This window comes from Callorhinus ursinus, unplaced genomic scaffold (genome assembly GCF_003265705.2).
Source record: "Callorhinus ursinus isolate GAN/ISIS: 27379988/994484 unplaced genomic scaffold, GSC_fseal_2.0 scaffold60, whole genome shotgun sequence".
Taxonomy (NCBI): Eukaryota; Metazoa; Chordata; class Mammalia; order Carnivora; family Otariidae; genus Callorhinus; species Callorhinus ursinus.
The window spans coordinates 4,008,529-4,030,897 of record NW_027397122.1 but is presented as its reverse complement, the minus strand read 5'-3'; the positions used below and the strand labels follow the sequence as shown (position 1 = coordinate 4,030,897).

Genomic DNA, 22,369 nt, shown 5'->3' with positions numbered 1-22,369 from the left:
CCAGAGGCCGCACCCACTCATGGGCCCCGGCTGCTCCCTGGGCGGAGTGCAGAGTGGCGGACACTGTTCCGAGAATATGGTCCAGGACTGTGACCCTTTATGATGAAGCATTGCTGCCAAGCTGAGTCATCCTCAAAGGGGCGAGCACGGGCTTGCCATGCTGACGCCGCCATCAGAATACATAGGGTTAAATATGTAAAATGATTACCCATCAGGAGGGAGGAGGGCTATACACAGTATTTATGGAAGTCCCAAAGAAACCTCAGGAGACAATGAAGACAGCCCGGTCTCAGGCTGGGTGCGATAAGAAGTAGAAAACAGTGAGGCTTTAATTCTGGCTATTGCTAGATGGAACTCAAGCTCTTTCCCCTTCTGCTGCCTCGGTTTCCCTTTCTGCAGGGTAGCACTCCTATCGCTTGGTTGCTGACCATACGATTCAAAGTTCCTCATTCATAAGGCCCCCCCGGTCTTGAACACGGCTCTCCTCTGCACTCTCAGCTTGCCGGAGTGAGCTCACCAACAAAATCCCATAATTGCTGAGCTGGACTGCGTGGGCTCTTGCTACCTGCAGACTTCTGAGGTTAGTTCTAATTCGAGGAACAGTAGCTCCTAGCTGACTGTCTTCACCCACACAGTGCAGTTTTGGCCGAGGTCTGACCGCAGTGTGAATGATTAATGAGTTAAGTCATTCTTTATGGGCACCTGCATGGCATTCCGAGCGCATTCACTGTTAAATCGGACACACTGCATCGAGCATTTAGAAAGAAAAGCTGGAGAGGAACGTCACAAACATCCAAGGCAAGAATGGAAAGTCTGGAAACCCAGCCCTGACACCGGTGAGCAGAGAGATGGGCAGTTGACATATATGGGAAAGAAAACAAGAGGCACGTACGTGTGGGTCTCAGGTCCGAGGCCTCGGAACCAGTACTCTCCCCAGGAAAGCTGAGAGGCTCCGCCACGTCTGTGTCGGGAGGAGGGTAGGGTGGGGGCGGGGGGAGCACTAACTGGGGGGGCCCCCGAGCAGAGCCTCTGGGAGGCTTTTGTGGCACCTGCCGTCCAACACCTACATGGAATCAACAGGGGTGACTTCAGAAGGTTAAGCCCAAAGACTCTGCCCTCCCACGGAAGGCAAGCAGCCATCACTCACCCGGGCATCAAAAATAACCTCATGGGGACCGAATCCAACCACACCCAGCACCAAATCCAGCCTCATGGCACCAAATCCAGCCACACCCGGCGCCAGATCTGACCACAAGCGGTACCAAATCCAACAGCACTCAGTACCGAAGTCAACCTCACTATGCATCAAATTCAGCCACACCTGCCACGAAGTCCAGCCACACCCGGTATCAAATCCAACCACACTTGGTACCAAATTGAGGCTCACTAGGCACCAAATCCAGCCTCATGGCACCAAATCCAACCACACCTGGTATCAAAGTCAACCTCACCGTGCACCAAATTCAACCATGCCTGCCAACAAATCCAGCCACGCCCGGTATCCAAATTCAAACTCACTAGGCACCAAATCCAACCTCATGGCACCAAATCCCACCTCACTCATGCTTTAACATTTTACACACACAGTGTCCTCTCCTTGAGCCAATTTGAAAATACCTACTTGTTTGCAATTTGTTTCTGGCAGGCACAACTACTCCCAAATGTTTTTCTTTGAAAAACGCTTTTTCAAAGCTTTTATGTTTAGAGTCATGTAGTAACTAATAGACTCTGTGCTTCATGCCTGCCATCAGATTATTAATAAATAAATATTAAGAAATATAATTTCTTCATCAAGAGACATATCCACTTATTCCTTCTCTTGATTATGGTTCTCTAGATGTGGGAGAAAAGTGATGTCCCCATGGCCAGATCCGTCATTTGTCACCTCAAAGTGCAAAGAAGCTACAAGCCGTCAGGATGAGAACTATCTGGTTGGTCCACGGAAGTCACCCCCAAGGGCAAGGCATGTGGGGAGAACAGGCTTTGTCCTGGAAGCTTCTCTCTACTAGAAGGCTCAGTTTTTGTTTGCCAAGGAACTTGGGTCAGACCCAAATCCAGCCAATACTATTTTAGTGCAAGTTTCAATTTTTCCCCCCTTTTATATCTAGGTATCCGAATAAAAAGATGCCCGTTTGTGTGGGGTGTGTGGGCAGGGGCAACTTTTTACATTTGTATCTGTTAATGTAAAGCCTAGACTTCAGTTAACAAAGTTCAGCTTGCGGAATTGCTGGCGTACCGTTACTTCATGGGGATCGCTGATGGGGATGGAAGTCTCCCTTAAGATTGTTACCAAGACCTCTACCATCCTCCTGACCTCTCAAAGTATTCAAGGTCACTGCCAGCCCGAAGGGAGCTTCTGGCTTCCTTCTCAATCTTCACAAACCAAAGCTGACCGATGAGAGAGAGGCTAGTAGTGAATTACTACCGTCCATACCTCCTCCCTGTAATGTGCTCCTTAGAGCGGGACTTGCCCGTACAGTTTTCAGTTTCCAAACACCCACCTCCCCCTCCTGAACACCCATGGGCACTGGCTGCCTGCCTGCACCCCGGCCAGGTTCTCCAAGCGTGGGGGACACGAGGCGGCAGTCAGTCTTTCACAGCTGATCGGGAGGCCCTCCTTTGGTCTGAAATGGGCTGTCTGGCCTGGAGGTTGGCATGACTCAGCCGCATCCGCACTACCACCTACAGTGGATGCTTCCTATTGAGTGCAAGCAGGAACCATAAATCTGAGGGCTGTCATCCCTTTGCCACAAGAGTGGGCGAGAGCTCGGCAGGGAGAATGGGGATCTCGTCATGGAAAAGGAGACAGCGAGGTGTATTTTGAGGAGCTGCTGATCATGGGTTCTGTAAATCTGGTAGTATTTTCTTCTGGTCGAAAGGATGAACTGGCATGAGACACAGACAATGATTCCTTAGGATCATCGCTCCCCTGGCGGCGAAATGCTGAGACATGAACAGGGAGGTGTTGACTGGGGGAAAAATGGCTGACACACAGCCAAGCAGTTCGTATTAGAGTTTCGGACGCTGACAATGTATGCGCTTATCCTTGGGAGTCTTCCTTTTGGGGGCCACAGTCATGAGGTCTAGGGTGCCCTATGGAGTAGAGTAGCATCAGGCGTGGCCATCGGATGGCCTCTGTAATGAGCTGATGCACCTGTAATCACAGCGCCTTGTCTCAGGCAACCCCCGCTCCTGAAGAGCAACTTCCGTTCCTACGTAAAGGAAATTACAAACACGGACTGGCTTGAAATTAAATGAACCATCCCCGACTCTTGGAGCTAGAGACCCCTGCCGCGTCTCTCTCGGCCACCTGTAACACGAAGAGGTAGCATTTAATGATCTAACAGGTCTCTCCGCTCACAGACATTACGGTTCCATCTTCTTTCCTTTTGGTTCCTTGTCCCCCAAAATAACAGGGTGTGCGTTTGCCACATGTATAAAAGTGGAGGTCGATTTCAAACAAGGTGGTCAAGAAATTAGGGAACCAGTGTCAACTGATCTATAAACCTCCTGGGGACTAGAAGGTCTTTCACAACAGCCTCCATAGACGTCATCCTAAGGACATGCATCCTTCCATCAGGGAGACACACACGTGCACGCACTCATCCGTCTGGTGCCGCTCCATCTCCGCTCGAGCACCCTCAGCCATCCTCCACCCTTTCCGCCTGCCCCCCACCTCCGAGCCTCCACGATGCCCGGAAAATATGCCTGTTAAGATACTAAGTGAACCCGCAAGTGTTTATTTCCAGACTTTCTTTCCTTAGCATAAATATTTTCCGAGTTAATGCCATAGTGGAGGACGCGGCTGCAAGAGTTAATAGCAGTGCCGGAATCCCACGCAAGACAAGGCTCAGGGGCATGCTGATGGCAGCGCGGTGCACTCACCCACGGTGCTCTTCCTGTTCTCCTCCCTGTCCTGCATGCGAGGGGGCACCAGGGGGCTTGGCGTCGGGGGCTGTGGCGTCGGGGGGGCTGGCGCCCGCCTCTTCTTTTTCTGCAGGTCAATCTGGGACCCCAGAGATACCTGGGAGGCACAAAGAAAGGTGACAGTGTCAGAGAGTGGGGTGCACACCTCGGAGAAGCTGGCCCATGGGATGCGGTGCTCTAAGGAGCGTTGGTAGATTGCCAGGTTCCTTTCTGGGGTCCCAGGGCAGGTGGTGGATGCCCTGGTGTGAGGGCTTGTCGTGCGGCCCAGGAGCGGCCCCGAGGTGGCCCAAGGATGCTCACAGACATCCCAAGACACCTCTGAGCTGGGGGAGCTGGGGCTCCGCCCCAAATTGCCAAGGGATTTCAGGCCAGTCAGGGGACTTAGTAACTTCCCCTCAGAATAAATATGAGAAAGGGGACACTTCGCCCTTCGTTAAATGCAGAAGAGAACTAGTCCTTCTGGAAACTTGAGCAAGGGCTGCCATGACGTGCACCCATACACGGGGAGAGCAGAAGGGCCCGGCTCAGGGCTCACCGTGCCCGGAATTCCGCTTGTTCCCCTGCCCCTGCATGTTCCTGAGCAGCCAGGAGTAGTCATTGTCCACAGATGGGCCACCCATGCACCGGAATTACAGTGAAGTTTGTCAGCCTGTGGCTCACGGTGTCAGCCTATGGGATGTCAAGCTCTGTCCGTGTGTGCCAAACTGGGCGCATGCCCCACTTCCACAGAAGGCAACGTCCTCTTCTGGGCTGGGCCTGGTGTTTCCTGTGTTTTTGTACGTGTGTGTGTAAAGAGTCTCCTTTTAAATTTTTCTCAGTAATATACACTTATTGCAAAATAAATTTATATTTAAAAACTACATAAGCTAAAGAAAGAAAAAAAAAGTTACTTTGTTAACACTCGGATTCTAACTACTAATGGTTGGCATACATTTTTGGTCTTTACTTTTTTTTTTTGGATTTTATTTATTTATCTGAGAGAGAGAACAAGCACAAGCAGGAGGAATGGCAGGCAGAGGGAGAAGTAAGTAGGCTTCACACTGAGCAGGGAGCCTGATGCGGGGCTCGATCCCAGGACCCTGGGACCACGACCGGAGCCGAAGGCAGAGGCTTAACCGACCGAGCCACCCAGGTGTCCCTGGTTTTTACTTTTTCTTTTCAAAGTCATATACTTTCCACCCTTCTACTACAATATACAACATCCACCTCCTTTATCTGTAATATACTTCATGGAAAACATGGACAGAAGGAAAATCAAGTCAGTCCACAAAGCTCAGAGCCTAGGCAGCACCTCATGGTCCACACTGCCCACACTCCAGAGGAACCACTTCAAACCCTCTCTTCTGACAGTTACTCTGCTTTTAAAAAATAATACGCTTATTCTGCTATGTCTTGATTTTCCCATATTAGATACTGGCTTTCTACTCCAGAAGAGGAAGATTTAGCTCCCTGAGACACACACACACACACACACACACACACGCACGCGCACCCACAGTTCCTCCTCAATCTTTCCAGAAATTATGGCACAGGGTTAAATTAACACTATCTCATTCTACATATATAGTTATAATAGATTTAATTCCATCAAACAGAAATCTCCTGCAAGAGGAAGTTTCTCTAGCTGAGACGTTTCATGTCTATGTGGATGACATTTTCTTTCTGGGTCATTTTGATTTCTCTGAACTTGGTAAGTGATTTGTTTTCTAACTTTTTCTTCTGGGTTTCCTGGAAATGGCTTTTCCTCGACTCAGCTGTTTTTCTCCCTTGTTTCCTGGATCCCAGGCCTTTTTAAAAAATTGACTTCCTCGTTATAGTGGGGCTCAGGCTCCGTCAGCTTTCCGAGGCAAGATGTATGTGAGGTGACTTTAGGAGACCTTGAAAATCTACGACTGTTTCTATGCTGTTCTCCTCACCAGCCGGTCACAGATGCTGGCTCTGTCTTCTTCGTGTGGTCCGCTTCCCCTCTGCAAGCTTTGAGGACCCTCTCTCGTCCCTAGAGCCCTGAAATGTCTGACAGCATGCCCTGGGCTGGAGTGCTCTCCACCCATGGTCTGGGGCATTTGTGCAACCCTGTAATCTAGAAATCCTTTAATGCTGCAGAATGTTCTAGCATCATTCCTTTCAGATTTCTTCTTCCCTATTTTCACTGTCTCTCCCTGGGTTCTGATTAGTGAATACTGAGGGTTCAAAATCAATTTTCTAATTTTTCTTGAATATCTTTGCCTAATTAAAAAAAATTCCTCTTTCTTGGAAATTTCCTTCACCTCATTGTCCAACTCTTGAATTTTTAAAACTCTGTGACTATGTTTTTAATTTCCAAGAGCCCCTTCCTGTTACATATTTTTTAAATAGTATCATGTCTTCTTTCCTGGATACAATATCTTCTCTTTTCTCTCTGAGGCCATGGTTTGTATTTTTTTTAAGACGCTCTTATTTATTTTTTTCTTTTTATGCATTGTTGTTTCCTGCATGTTCCTTTCTCCCTCTCTCTGTCTTAGCCTCTGTCTGTCACATTCTGGCCTTTCTTCAATTTCTGGCACTCCTTGGCCAATTGCTTATAATTGTGTGTTTCTGGGGACAGAGTCTCTTTGACACACCAGCGGATTTCCCTGCAGATACATAGGCAGAAATCCAGTTAGCTCACAGGGGGATCCCCAAATGCACTTATCTGCAGGATTCTCTTCCATGCAGCGGGATCTTCCAGCCTCCTGCCAGAAGGTGGGAGCTGGTCTTGCAGAGCGGGAGTCTGGGGGACAGCCCTGGACCCACTGGGCATGTGCTTTTCCTTTCTCCCGGCGCACAGTACTCTCCGTGTAACTCAGGTCCTGGAGGCAGCCTCTCGATTCTTTCTCCTATGGGGTCCGCACACCTCCCACTGTGTGTGGCCAAAGGGGTCGGGGGTCTTACTGCTTCACACATACACGTCCACTGGCCTCAGTTCCCTCTGCCTGCTGGTGTGCACAGGAACTGGGACCCCACTGTCCCCACCTCGCCAGGCTCTGCTCTCTGCTGCTGGGTCTCTCCAGCCAGAGGTCAGCCCTCAGCTCCTTCTGCTTTGCTGGGAATTTGACACAGTCCACCCAACCTAGTTCCCAGTGTCTACTCACCCCTTATTGCTCCTTCTCGCCTTCTCTTTGTCCTAGTGGGCTAATGCTTTGTGTTCATTTTAGTGGGGCTTCAAAAGGAGAGAGAGGGACTAACTCATTTTATCAGCTGTATTTCCCAATATATTTTTAAAAGCCTGTCTGGTAAGGCATGGTATCCATGGGCCAGAATTAATTCAGTCAACTCCATTAAGATTGTTTAGTTTTGGCCAGTGAAAGTTAGACTTCTTAGCACACCCTGAGAATTTTATCTTTTCTTGCCTTTCTTCTTCTTTCCTGTCTTTTTCTTTTTAACATTCCATAAGTCCCTTTACTAGAACTTCTGAGGTAAGGAACATGAGAGATTGGAAGGACACACCGGTTCTAAATTGCTTCCCCAATTTTAAGAATCCTTGTCACGTGCTTAGCTCACCTTGAGTTTGCGATGAACTCACCAGGACTCTTGCAAATAAATGGATAGCAAACCTTTCCACATTTCTGTTAATATCTATACATTACTTTGGTCCATTGTGCTCTCTCGGGCCCCGGCGCTGGACTCTCAGGAGACCCTGTTTTGCTGTGCCCTTTGCCAGGCGCTCGTGGGTAAGGGGTGGGACACTTACCCTATCACCTACACTCTCAAAACCCTGCCTCTGCTTCCCACCCAGTCACTGATGAAAATGTTGAAAGGCATAGAGTTTTGGCTCTGATACCTGGATTTCTTCCTTTGGGGTTGAGAGCAATTCATCAATTAATGGTGATTGTTCACATGCTATGGATTTGCCCACATGCATTATTTTCAAGTTCACATTTCTCAAAGTCCTTATTTTTAAAAGATGAGAGACTTTGTTAAATGCCATTCCTTCCCTTATTCCTTTCATTAAGCAGCAAGCAGGTGTTGGCTCCTTATCCTGGGACAAGAATTGCAGTGGATTCAAAGACATGAAAACTTTCTGACCTCAAGTTGTTCTCAGTCTAAGAAAGGAGACATAATTCTATAACATTTACACAATCTCCTAGGCTGGAAACACTGCCCAAAGCTGTAATTTGGGACTTACTTGGGGACATGGTTCCTTCTGAGAATTCACACTGGTTAATGAGAGCCCACTAAGCTCCCACTGATGTCTATATAATAATGACACGTTCCAGAATTCTGCTGAGTGGAGACAATTGGAAGAGAGGGACAGGGAAGCAGTTCTGGCTTACCCAGTCTGGAAAAGCAATTCACCTGTTGAAAAAAGTTCTGGCTCACTGCTTGTTACAAACTTTGGAGAAGCATCATCGCATTCCCGGAGCTTTGCTGGGATGGTCCAGCTTCGCCAACAGCATTCCTCTTCCCAGAGGTAAGGATAGACCACTCAACAAACATTTGTTGAAGACCACCTAGTTCCCACATATAGAGCGACTCCTGATCAATTAAGATAACGTCTTTGGAAAGCGTTTGGCAAGCTCTGAGACCACTAATCGAGATGAGTGCTAATGGGCAAAACTTTTTTTTTTCCTGGAGCTTTTGTTAGTTTAACCTGTTTAAACAGACGTGTTCTAGTAGATGTACTTACAGACTTCAAGGAAATACTATTTACAATAGCCACAAAGATTTAGTGAATATTTACTAGGGGTGCCAACTGTATCCAAATACGGCTACCTCAAAAGAGCTAATTTTCCTAAGTCTGTTTGGTAAAGGAAGAAACTGAAGCTCTGCAGCTTAAGGCAGATAACTTGCCCAAGGCCATACACCTAATGAGTGGACGGAGATGGTACCTGAGCTTTGAGTCCAAGCGTACCTTGGAAGAAATAACTCCTGCGGTTTGGAATGGAAATGTCTATCCCTAGGAGTCCATGCACAACTAACACCCATGGAGTTCTCATTGTCCCACGTGGCAACCTATCCACCTACAGGGTGGATGGGGAAGCAATTTGTGCTGGAGAGAGTTGCTTTAGGAAACACTTCCTAGACCTGAAGCCCATCTGTATGTTCTTCAAGGAACATGTGAAATCCGGGTCTGCCCACTCTCTGAAGCTTGTGCCTATCATTCTCCCCTTCTGAGAACCAGGACACGGAGTGGCCCCTTTGGGTGGGGCCGACTGATTCTGACCTGCCGCCCCTCTGAGGTTCCCTGATAGTGGAACCTGAATCCTGTAGGGCCTGGTCTTCTTAGGAAGCATCCATCCACTGTGGGTCCTTTGGTCTCGTAATCTCATTGTGACAGTTATGTGTAAGGCCAGACTGGAGGTCAGAAAGTGTTTAAGGGGAGGGGAAGTTCTGCTTTAAAGAGAATGGGTCAGACTCTCACCACGAGACACAGAGCCTCCTGCTGCCACCTTGCTCCTGGAGCTTGGTCAGGGCGTGGCATTTTGTAGGAATGCGAGAGAGAGCGGTTCATGCCTCAGTGTGTGTGTGTGCGCGCACGTGTGTGTACAGGTGTGTATGTGTGTCTGTGCATGTGTGTGCATATGTGCGTGCATGTACATGTGCGTGAATATGCACATGTGTGTGCACACATGTGTGTTTTCCATGTTCCTTTACAGTTTTTATCTATATGAATATGACATTCACATTATTTTTTTAGGGAAATGGACATATCCCTCTAGGTTTGAAGTGTTTGGCTAAAGGCCAGAAACATGACTAGATTTGAGGGTCTGTGTTATGAAATAAAATTAGTACAGCTCAGTACCTTGAAGACATTTATGTGTTCATTCATTCCTTCTTCCTTCCATCCACCCATCCATTCATCCATGCATCCACCTATCCATCCATCCATCCATCCATCATCCATCCATCCATCCATCCATCATCCATCCAACCATCCATTCACTCATCCATCCAAACACTTGGGTACTTGATGCCAAGCTCCATGCTAGGCACACACCAGTGAGGGAAGGAACACCAGGTGCATTTCTTCCAGCCACACTGAACTGGCGGCTCACTGTGCTTGGCAGTGTTGTCTGGAGTCCCTGCCTTCTGCCCTTCCCAGAATGCCCTTCCTTGTCCAACTCTTCTATCAGCCTTCTGCCCCTCCTGAAATCTTCCCCAGTCTTCAGAAAGCCCCCTGAAATTTCCTGGGTGGGTGTTAATGGCCTGTCTTCTACGCTTCAATAGCAGGTGGCTCCAATGTACGAGCAGTGCCCTGTTGGAGCTCCGTCGTCACTGCCTCCCCTCCCTAGTCCAGCTCCTCTAAGCTCGGAACAGGAAAGGGTCTGTCTTATTAGCTCTGAATTTCCACAATCCCTAGCCTCATGCTTCTGCACTTTAGGAATCAATAAATGTGTGTGGAATACAAGAAAGACTAAAGGAGACATTCTATATAAACGTGGCACGCTGTGGAGGGAGTTTATAAATACTGTTTTTCAACCAGAGCCCGCAAGTCTATCACAGCCCTAGCCCCATATCTCATCTCTCTCTTATTCGAAATGAAAATACCCTACTGTTTTTACGTAGGTCCAAATGAAACTCATATATTCTCACTGAAAACGGTTTGAATAATAGAGGGGCATATCAAGTGCTAAGTGACATCTTCCTTTCCTCTGCTCCCAGGAGATAACTTCTATTAAAGCATGACATGCGTCTCCTTAGGCTTTCTTTCTGTGTATCTAGCTACATGAATATTGATAAAAATGAGAGCACACTCTCTTGATGGCAACGGCTTTTGTCATCTACACCACTGTTGGGCGTAGGTCTCCCTGACGTCTTGAGGTTGGGAAAGGTCCACCCTGCGGAGACCACCTGTGTTTATCTGTCCTCCAGGTTTGGCATTTGATTTGTTGCTTTGTTGTGTTTGATTTGTTGCTCTTTCAAATTATATTGCAGTGAACGTCCTCTCACCTAATTATCTTTTTCTGCTTTGTTTATTCCCTTATGGTCCTGCTCCATAAACTCGCTGGCTCACCAGCAATATGATTTTTATTTCATTTCATTTATTTTTATTTATTTTTTAAAGATTTTATTCATTTATTTGACAGGGAGAGACACAGCATGAGAGGGAACACAAGCAGGGGGAGTGGGAGAGGGAGAAGCAGGCTTCCCGCCGAGCGGGGAGCCCGATGTGGGGCTTGGTACCAGGACCCTGGGATCATGACCTGAGCCAAAGGCAGACGCTTAACGACTGAGCCACTCAGGTGCCCCGCAGTATGAGTTTTAAATGAACTGAAATCAGAATCTAGAAGAGATGCCCACCCTTGCATGTTTATGGCAGAACTATTCACATTAGCCAAAATGTGGGGAAACCTTAAGTTTCCGCTGACAGACGAACGGGTAAAGCAAATATGGCTATTTACAAGGGGACAGTACTCAGCCTTAAAAAAGGAAGGGACTTCTGCAGGCTGTGGCAACATGGATGGGTCTGCAGGACGTTATGCAAATGGAAACAAGTCAGGTAGAGGGACAAATACTGCATGATTGCACTTACAGGAGGCATCTAAAGCAGGCAAACTCAAGGAACCAAAGTGCAGGGGGCGGGGCCTGCCAGAGGCCGGGGTCGAGGAAATGGGACCTACCACTCAAGGGGCCTGAAGTCTCCATCAAGCCAGGTGATGAAGCTCCAGGGATGTGTTAGGCACCTGGTGCCTCCAGCACACAACCTACTGTGCGCTGAAACACTGAAAAGCATAGATTGCCTGTGAAGAGCTCTTACCGCAATAAAACACAATCTGAAATAAACACATATGTGCCGCCCGATAGGCCCCCAACAAGGCTGTATCAGCTTAAACTCTCACCAACGGCCCCTTCCTTCCACTCAACAAGAGTCGGTGAAAAGTGTCCTGATCCCTTTAAAAATCTATGTTCTTTGAATACAAGGATCAGCGATTTTTTTAAAAAGATTTTATTTATTTATTTAACAGAGAGAGAGAGAGAGAGAGAGAGAGAGGCAGTGAGAGAGGGAACACAAGCAGGGGGAGGGGCAGAGGGAGAAACAGCCTCCCTGCCGAGCAGGGAGCCCGATGCCGGGCTCGATCCCAGGACCCTGGGATCATGACCTGAGCCAAAGGCAGACGCTTAACCAACTGAGCCACCCAGGCGCCCCAAGGATCAGCGATTTTTAATGATTGCTGTTTATCTGTGTGTGAGAGAGAAGACATTGGCTATGCTTTATTTCTTCTCTCTCGCGTCCGTGGTGTTGGCCTTTTCTTAGTGATCTCCCTTAACTTACACATACGCTGTGAATAGTGTCCCTAGTTCATCACGGACTTCCAATTTTCCATACTTTACTCTTTTAGAATGTAAAAATCTATCTGATTCAATCTGCCAGGTTTTTCCACCTTTTTTGGAGGGTTGGGGGTGGATTCTAACCCTTTGTCATCCCAAGAAAGGGATTCTTGCTTCCAAATTTAAAGATTCCTATTGCTGGGGCGCCTGAGTGGCTCAGTCGTTAAGCGTCTGCCTTCGGCTCAGGTCATGGTCCCAGGGTCCTGGGATCGAGCCCCACATCGGGCTCCCTGCTCGGCGGGAAGCCTGCTTCTCCCTCTCCCGCTCCCCCTGCTTGTGTTCCCACTCTCGCTGTGTCTCTCACTGTCAAATAAATAAATAAAAATCTTAAAAAAAATAAAGATTCCTATTGCTTAAACAGTAGTTTAAGTTTAAAGTATTCCTGGTTGAATTTTTTACATTTTTACTTTAAATCAAACTGGGCTCAATTTTGCTCTGTGTTCTACATTTTCTCCACATGTTCAAATTAGCTTACAATGCAAATGACGTTTGTTTCATAAATCTGCAGGTACCTCCATCACTGTACAACAAAACCCAGTAATATTCCATGCAGAATGAGGGGTGACTCACATTTCCTATACTAACTGAGGTACCTCTTCCACGGAGGATCTGGCCTGCTGGAAATCTCACTCCTCAGAATCCAGATCCCAGGGGACCTGCTCATGTCTGGGGCGCGCTGCCGGAGGGCACCCTGCCTGCCTGCCTGTCCCCAAAGGCACCTGATCTCATCTCCACTGAACAGTAATAGTAGACCCAACATGTCCTGCAGAGAGTCAGGGTCAAGTCTAAGAAGAGAGAGTAGTTGGTGGTGCATTCTAGACAGGCTTCCCTCTAAACTGCTTAAATAATTTCTAGAAAAGGGAATTCATGCTTAAAGAGATATATCTTTTACCATGTGAGGTAGGTATTTCTTTATTGTGTTCTCGTGTCTGGGGACACCAGGACATCAGTTCTTTAGTATAATGAGGTTGCTCCGGATTAAAACTTAATCCTATACTTTAACCTCTTTGTCTTTAACAGAATGATTATTTACATATAATTTTCCTTCAGGTCCCCTGGTACTTTTAAGATGAGCAGCACAAAGGTTATGAACCAGAACAGCCTGGAAAACCATCTCAGCTTTGATTCCACTGCTATGTCCTTAGTACCAGGAACTGTCCTTAGAATATCTGGGATGCTCACTAAATGTTCTCTGAATGAGGGAGTGTTGTTATCAGAAGCATCCATGTGATTAAAGCAATACTTTTTTTTTTCTTGACAGGTACACTCATGTAACGACTTTGTGACTGCCGTTATATCTCAGACACTACTCTCACCGCTGAGATTAGAGATGAGCAAGGGGCACCCGGGTGGCTCGGCCATTAAAGCGTCTGCCTTCGGCTTAGGTCATGGTCCCAGGGTCCTGGGATCGAGCCCCACGTCCGGCTCCCTGCTCGGCGGGAAGCCTGCTTCTCCCTCTCCCCCTCCCCCTGCTTGTGTTCCCTCTCTCGCTGTGTCTCTCTCTGTCAAATAAATAATTAAAATATTTTTTTAAAAAAGAGAGAGATGATAAAGACAGGACCTTGGGGCTGGTTTTGTTGGAAGGCTTGTGGGTGAGGATCAAATTTCTGGCTGAGGGCCCTGCGCGGATGATGGACTTGCTCCTTGCCACGGGGGAACACCCGTGGAGAAGCAGGTTTATGTGGAAGGCAAGGCTGTCAGTTTTGGACACATCGGTGGGGCCTTCTGGTAGATATCGGGGGAGAGAACAGGCTGGAGGTGCCAAACTGAGAAACTTGCACAGTAATGGCATGAGGCTAAGCGTGAATGGGGTTACCCAAGGAGAATACCAAGAAAGAGAAAGGGGTAAAATAACATATAACCCTAAGACGGTCTACCTTTCATGGGGCAGGTATAACATGGAAGGCTCTGGAAGGGCTGGTATAACATGGAAGGCTCTGGAAGGCTGAGTTGGAGCAGGAAGTGACCAGGATGGCCCCCAGGAGTACAGCCCCGACACAGAGTGGGTGGAGGAGCCCCACAGGGCGGGCAGGTGGCAGTCACAGCAAGGGCAGCGACCAGGGATGAATGGCCAGCATGGGGACAGTGTGCACTGAGGGTGCATTTGCTCGGGGCATTCAGGGCTGGTCCGCAGACCACTTCCCCTCACCCACCGCGTATCTCCAAGGTGACTTCTTCCAGCTACACAGGCTTTAATGCCGCCTTTGTGCGGAGAACCCCAGATTCACAGTCAAGCTCGACTGCTCTGCTGGGCTCCTCAATGCTCATTGACAAAGGCACCCGGACACAGGCACCGCCCCGCGCCAAAACCCAAGTCCTTGGTTTTGTCCCCAGACCTGCCCCTCCGCCAGTCTCCTCTGTCTTGGATAAAGGGCAGCTCCACCTGCTTGACTGTTCAGGGAGATGCTTCAAGTCTGGAGCACCCCACACCCTCCCACATCCTTCTCCAATGCCACTGCCACCACTCATCATCTCTCACCTGACACCTGCAGCAGCCCCTAGACTGGCCCCCTGCTTGCACCCCACACCCCTCCCACCAGGCTGCAGTGCTGGCCACGGCTCTGCTCAGGATCTGCAAACACCTTCCAACTCCAGGTGAAATGCTTTGATTACTATGCATTATGTCGCAGTACACATGGCCGGCGGTGGGGGGCCATAAACATCCCTGCCAGGTCCACGATGCTGTTTTCACTGGTTCCAGATACAGACTCAGAAGTGGACTGCTGGATCATACAGTGATTCTACTTCTCATTTTCTGAGGACCCTCCATACTGGTTTCCGGAGTGGCTGCACCAGTCTGCATTCCCATCAACAATGCAGGAGGGTTCCCCTCTCTCTGCGTCCTCGCCAACACCCGTTGTTTCCTGTGTTGTTAATTTTAGCCATTCTGACTAAAATGGGTGAGGGTGGGTATGGGGTGGTTAATTTTAGCCATTCTGACTAAAATGGGGTGAGGTGGTATCTCCTTGTGGGTTTGATCTGTATTTCCCTGATGCCAAGTGATGCTGAGCATCTTTTCATGTGTCTGTTGGCCATTTGGATGCCATCTGCAACAACATAATATGCTAAATACTGGGTTAAAAAAGTATAGTTGACCCTTGAATAATGTGGGACTTAGGGCCTCTGACCTCTCCATTGTTGAAAATCTGCATGTATCTTCCGACTCCCCATCACTTAACTCCCAATAACCTGTACTTGACAGGAAGCCTTACCGATTACATAAACATTCGGTGATCACATATTTTGTATGTTATGTGTATCATACACTGTGTTCTTACAATAAAGTAAGCCAGAGAAAAGCAAATGTCATTCAGAAAGTCCCAAGGGAGAGAAAATACATTTACAGTGGTGGTATTTATTGAAAAAAAAAATCCACAGCAGTTCAGACCCGCGTGGTTCAAGGGTCAACCATATACTGATTAATCTTGAGACCATTGTGGGATAATGTGAGATAAGTCAGAGAAAGACAAATCCCGTGTGCTATCATTTACCGTGGAATCTAAAAAAGCCAAACTTGTAAAAACAGAGAGTTAAAGTGATGGTCATCAGGGGCTGGAGGCAGGGGACAAGGAGATGATATGGGACGAACTTGGCCTCAGCAGTAACTAGATCCTGGAGATCTAATGCACAGTACTGTGAACACAGACCCCGATGCTGTATGCTAACCATTATACCTGCTAAGAGACCACATGCTTATTATTCCCAGCACAGTAAAAAGCAATGATAATTGCGTGATGTGATGCAAGTGATTTCTCTACAATGACAATCATTATGGTATATAAATGCACCAGAGCCCTGTACACCTTAAATTTATACCATGTTAGATGTCAAATACATTTTGACCACAAAAGAGGGAAACTCCAGAATCCTGACTGTGCCGGTGTCACCTGACCGCCCCCACCTCGGAGTCCCCTAGTGTACTGTTCTCTGCTTCCAGGCTGTGCCTGTCTGCCCCCAGCCTGCCCTCCCTCGAAGTGTGCTCTGTCCCCCGTCCACGGAGCCGGCTGACCAGCCCTGAAAGCTGCCCACTGTCCGTCACCCGTTCTCAGTCACCCGCTTTCTCTTCCAGACACATTGCTCTTACATTCCTGTGCACTGGTTGGCGGTCTCCTGCTCTAGGACAGAATCTCCAGAAGAGGTTGTTACTCGTGCTTTCCCCACGCCAGCTACAGTGTGTGGTACAAAGTGGGTGCTTTGTACACACTGGCTGGCTGGCTGGCTGACTGACTGACCGACTGAGTGCACGTAAATGCTGCTGGAGGAATCCAGGGAGGAGGAGTATGGAAGAGAGGTAAGGCATACCGGCTGGAAAGTTCTCTGGGAAGAGGGAGGCCACCCTGGGACGAGATGCTGGAGGACCAGCCCCTCTGATGCCAGAGGCGTCCTTCCCAGGCCCCTGGCAGAAGCAGGAGACAGAATACAGGATGCCAGAGGGGAGTGAGCTCTGGGGAGAGGGGCCGCTCCGCCCCCTGCGACAGGGCTGTGGGCAGACCTGCGGGGCCCCGGGCCAGACAGGGGTTTGCACCTGGGGCAGCTCCAACCTGCAGCACCACGTGACCCGGAGCCCAGTGGGACAGCCGGGCTGGCCCAGCTCTGGTCTTCGGGGCATGTGCAGAGACTGTGCAAGAATCCAGGCAGGCCACGATGATGCTGGCCACAGCAGTGCCTTCAGGGAAGGAGGGCGAGGGAGAAGTAAAGAAAGAAGCAGAATTCCAAGTCGGGGGCTTTGGGGCAAAGCACGCGAGGAAGGCCCCAGAGCCTGGCTTGGGCTTGCCCCATTGGGCACATTTCTGTTTGTGTTTGCTAGTTCCTGACAGTCAACTGATTTATGTCGCCTTGATTTGCTCAAGAATGCTTCCCTTCCAGCACAGCTCAGGACAGCCCCCGGTTCCACCCTGCTAGCCCATCTGCCCTCCAGGGGGTGAAGGATACCTGCTCCCTCCATCCCTCTCCAGAGGGATGGCCTTGTGGAAACAGGGCTCAGGTGTTCATACTAATGCTCGGCTTTCCTTCTGGGAATTTGGGCAGGGGTTCAAGGAGACGGTGACATTGTATCCTGATCTTACAGGAAGCATTTGGGGGCACTCTGCACCTTGCGAGGCTCCCCAAATCCTACCCTGGTCACCAGTGAAATGTAATAGAAAATGCAGGGATTCTGAATTTTAGATTTCCCTGTATAGTTTTCCCCTCAAAAGTTAATCTTTCTGTCCATCGGCATATACCACCATTTTATTTTGTTCACCATAAATAAAATATTGATCCTGTGTGAGCAAACAGCATCCTTAATGTAAGCAGTGTCCTAGCTTGTTGTCATCTGGGTAAATGGATGGGGCAAATTCGAGTTGAACTGATAGGTAGCCACTTCCCTCCTAAATTACAAAAAAAAAAAAAAAAAAAAAGTTCTCCCAGGAACTTCCAAACCACACATCATAGACCTACACACAAAGTGTGGGAGTTTTTTTTCCCAGCGTGGAGCCCAACTCGGGTCTTGAACTCACAACCCTGAGATCAGGACCTGAGTTGAGACCAAGAGTTGGATGTTCAACCGACTGAGCCACCCTGGTGCCCCAAAATAAAAAAATGGTCTCCATATTTTGGCCCTTGCAATTCCAGTGTCCATCAAATGTTTTGGAATTCTCCTTTATCTTTAGGCTCCTGAGAGAGGATGAATAGATTGCAACCAAACTCTGGTGCCTCGGGTCACCCACGCGACCTCCTTTGGTGTTTATCTTTGGTCCACCAAAATGCAAGCCTTCTTCATAGGTGGGAACAGGCATGCCACCAGGGAAAATGATTTCCATCCTCCCTATCTTTGGCAATCCAGAAAGAAAAACACCCGGCATGCTTCATGGAAAGTTATGAGAAGAAACAAAAGTGTGTGAGTACTTCCTTTCTACTTCGCTTAGAACAAAATGCCCCAAAACATGTGCTTTTGATTTTTAAATGGGGGCTTTAACGTGAAATTCTCAAGTCTGCTTTCCCTTCACATTCCCCAGTGTGTACCAAAGGCTCCCGTACCACCTCTACAAATATTTACGAAGCGTTGTTTTTTTCCTGCTAAAATTGCAGTAGCAGAGATCCATAGGATGTGACAGTAGATGAGGGCTGTAAGACTTAGAGAGAAGCCCAGAGAACACAGGACACAAACCAGCAGGGGAATCTCCTTCACAAACGGAAGTGAGCCAGGACATAATAGCGTCCTGCTCTTGAGCAAAAATCCCCCGGTCCAGGAGAACGGACTCCCTGCTGGCAACCCACAATCCTGTTTCTTCTTCCCCCCTGTGGCCCACCGTTCTGCCTTGGCCCAGCCCTCCCTTGCCAGAACCTACGTTACGTCTTCAGAGCGAAGGCGAGGAGCCTCCTCTGGCCCGAGCTATGCAGTTCTCTGCAGATCCTCCTTCCTTCCATGATGCTCCTCCTGGGTGCCTCTCTCCTCTCTTTTACTTTCTTACCTGCTCCCATATTCCTGACTATTTCCTACGTGTGGTAGTTCTCACAGTGTCCGTGTGGCCCCACCACCCTGCTCCAGGGACGACTGCCAACCGGCCTCCCCATGGATGTTTCCTGAAGATGTCTCAAATGCGGACCCGTCCAACATGTGCCTTTTTGAATATTCTTTCATGTTGGGTATGCCCCGGGTACTGTTGGCACCGCCCTCTTGCTCACTTTGTTTATCACGCTATTCCCGGAGCATTCTGATTCTTTCTCTGAAAGTCTCTCAAAACCACACCTCCATCCCCGCTTCGCCACCTCGGCCCTCACCCAGGCCCTTAGTGTGTCCTGCTCAACCTAACATACTTTCATCTCTCTTGCTTCCATTTCTCCTTTCTTAGAGCCAGTCTCCATGGTGCCATCCAGGTCTGATCATTCATGTATTTACTCACAAATCTTACTAAATACCTCTGGGGCTAAACACTGTTCTCCATGAAGGGGGTAGAGCCTCAAAGAATATTCCTTCCTCCTACTCGCAGAGTTTATGTCCTGGTGATGGAAGGTGAAACAAAGAATGAGATCATTTTAGGGTGTGATCCACTTTATTTAAGACAGAGACATAGTGGGGAGATGTTTTTGTGGCGTTGGGGGCAGAGAGCTACCATGAGTAATATAAACAAGAGGATCAAGAAAGGTCTCTCTGAGGAGGTGGATATTTGCCTTGAATGAGGAGAAGGAGCCACTTCTGCAAAAAAAAAAAAGGGGGAGAACTCTCCAGACAGAGAGCAAGAAGAAGGTGGGAACCACTTGGTGGTTTAAATACTGCAGGAGAAGAATGGCTTGAGGCCACTGTGGCCGAGCCTCTGCATGGTGTTACTGGCCTTGAAAAGGAACTTGACTTTTCTTTGCTATCAGTTGAATAAAATAATGAGTAGGATCAAACCCAAATGCTGTCTGTAGCAGCCACCCAACTCCTCGGGGGGGCCCTGGTTTTCCCTCCTGCCTCATCTTATCTACAGTCCTCCTATACCTCGGCCTCCAATGCTGCCACACAATACCCCCTTTACCGAGGCCATCCTGGCCCATGTCTAGCAAACTCCTATCCACCCTTCAAGACCCATGTACAATGTCCCATCTCACAAAAATGAATGAATGAATGAATGAATGAATAAATTAATAAAAAATATCTGCTTCTTGTGCACTCCAGGACACTTGTATATACTTTGGCATCGCGGTAATATGTGGAAGGCTTCTTCTTAGACTAGGGCCTCTTCAAAACCAGGGATAAAGCTTATCCATCTGTGTGCTCAGGACCTAACATGGTACCATACAGGACAGGAACAGCCCCCAATACATTTTCACAAACAGCAAATGAAATGAGTGTATTTCTGAATGGTGAGACTCAAGAAAGACCTTTCTTTAAAATAATGTAATTTATTTCTATTGCTCTCTTCACATTTATCTACAGGGATACAGGGCAAAGCATGTCCATTTTGAATAGGCTCAGCTGGATTAGCCTACATCCTACAGAGATTTTCAGGTCATCCATTCCCATTTTCCCTAAATACACTCTCACACACACAACTGCATAGGTTTGGACACAATTTAAGTAATGACTGCAAAAGTATAAAAGAGAAGAAAAAAAAAAACAATGCCATAGGGTGGGTTTCAGAAGAATCTTCTGAAATAGATTCCACAAATATAGTCTCTGATGTCCTGATTTTTGATGAAGGAACAAAGCAATACAATGGAGAACTTAAAGTCTTTTCGACAAACAGTGCTGGAACAAATGGACATCCATGTGCAAAATAATGAATCTAGACACAGACATTATGCCCTTCACAAAAATTAACTCAAATGGATCATAGACCAAAAATATAAAATGCAAAACTATAGGACTCCTGGAAGGTTACATAGGAGAAAATCTACATGACCTTGGGTTTGGTGATGACTTCCAAGATACGACACCAAAGGCACAATCTGTGCAAGAAATAATTGATGAGGCGGACTCCATTATAACTAAAACGTTCTGCTCTGCAAAAGACAGTCAAGAGAATGAGAAGCAATAGTTGGGAGAAAATATTTGTAAAAGACACATCTGAGAAAGGACTATTGTCCAAAATGCACAAAGAACCCATAAAACTCAACAACTGGAAAACAAACCGATTAAAAAAGGGGCCAAAGACTTTAACAGACACCTCACCAAAGATAATAGATCGCAAATAAGCGTTTGAAAAGATGCTCCATATGGTATGTCGTCAGGGCATGCAAATTAAAACACCAAGCAACCACTTCACACCTATTAGAATGGCCCGAGTCTGGGACACCGACAACATGAAATGCTGGTGAGGCCATGGAGCCACAGGAACCCTTGTCCACTGCTGGTAGGAATGCAAAATGGCGCAGCTGCTCTGGCAGGCAGTTTGGGGGTTTCTTACAAAACTAAACATACTCTTACCCTACAATCCAGCAATCACGCTCCTTGATATTTACCCAAAGGAGTTGAAAAACCTGCACATGGAGGTTTATAGCAGCTTTATTCATAACTGCCAAAACTTAGAGGCAACCAAGATGTCCTCCAGTCAGAGAATGGATAAATAAACTGGTCCATCCAGACAGTGGAATATTATTTAGTGCTAAAAAGAAATGAGCTACCAAGCCATGAAAAAGAAACTTGAATGCATATTAATAATGAAAAGAGTCGGTTCGAAAAGGCTGATGATTCCAGTGATGACATTCTGGAAAAGGCAAACCTATGTAGACAGTGAAAAGGTCAGTAGTTGCCAGGCGAGGTTGTGGGGAGGAGATATGAACTGGCAGAGTGCAAAGGATTTTTAGGACAGTGAAAATACTCCGAATGATCTTGTAGTAATGGATAGATGTCAGTATACATTTGTCCAGACTCAGAATATGTAACACCTAGAGTGAAACATAATTGAAACTATAGACTTTGGATGATAATGTTTCAGTGTGGGTTTATCAGTTATAACAAATGTATCACTCTGGTGGGGGGTGCTGCTTAGAGGGGAGGCTATGCATGTGTCCCTGCAGGACATTAGGGAACTGCCAGTAGTTTCCATGCAATTTTGCTGTGAACCTAAATTTCCCCTAAAAATTTAAGTATGTACATATGTGTGTGTGTGTGTGCATGTGTGTGTGTATTTAAATAAGCATTTTTTTAATTTTATTTTTTTAAAGATTTTATTTATTTGAGGGAACATAAGCAGGGGGAGTGGGAGAGGGAGAAGCAGGCTTCCCACAGAGCAGGGAGCCCGATGTGGGGCTCGATCCCAGGACCCTGGGAACAAGACCTGAGCCAAGGGAGATGCTTAACGACTGAGCCACCCAGGTGCTCCTTTAATTTTATTTTTAAATAATCTCTACACCCAACATGGGGCTCAAACCTACAACACTGAAATCAGGAGTCGCATGCTCTACTGAATGAGCCAGTCTGGCATCCCTAAGTGTTTATTTCTATTCCAAGTTGTCATTGATGGAATTTGGACAGTTCTCCTGAAAGTTCTGTGATTAGTTGTTTTTTTTTTTTTTTTTTTTTTGTGGGGTTTTGTTTGTGCGTGTATGTATGTTTTGTTTTTGCTCTTGTTTTTGTTTTGCCTCTAAAGAAAAGTTGGAAGCAAGAACTACAGAGAATTTCTAACATATGGGCTATTAATGAACTCTAAAAATTATCTATAAATACGAAATTATCTCCCTGAGGCAA

The 22,369-nt window shown here is 47.4% G+C and overlaps 1 protein-coding gene across 7 annotated transcripts in view; it reads right to left on the bottom strand.

Annotated features, from left to right (window-relative positions):
- COBL (cordon-bleu WH2 repeat protein) overlaps positions 1 to 22,369 on the bottom strand; it is a 277,479-nt gene that overhangs the window by 64,832 nt on the left and 190,278 nt on the right. For 5 of the 7 annotated variants that reach the window (XM_073885054.1, XM_073885055.1, XM_073885056.1 and 2 more), the window contains 2 exons: positions 3,886 to 4,024; positions 893 to 1,063 (listed from right to left, as the gene is read on the bottom strand). In XM_073885054.1, the coding sequence (XP_073741155.1) occupies positions 893 to 1,063; positions 3,886 to 4,024 (310 nt within the window). The remainder of the gene's footprint in view (positions 1 to 892; positions 1,064 to 3,885; positions 4,025 to 22,369) is intronic. The other 2 variants (XM_073885060.1, XM_073885061.1) reach the window with 1 other exon arrangement.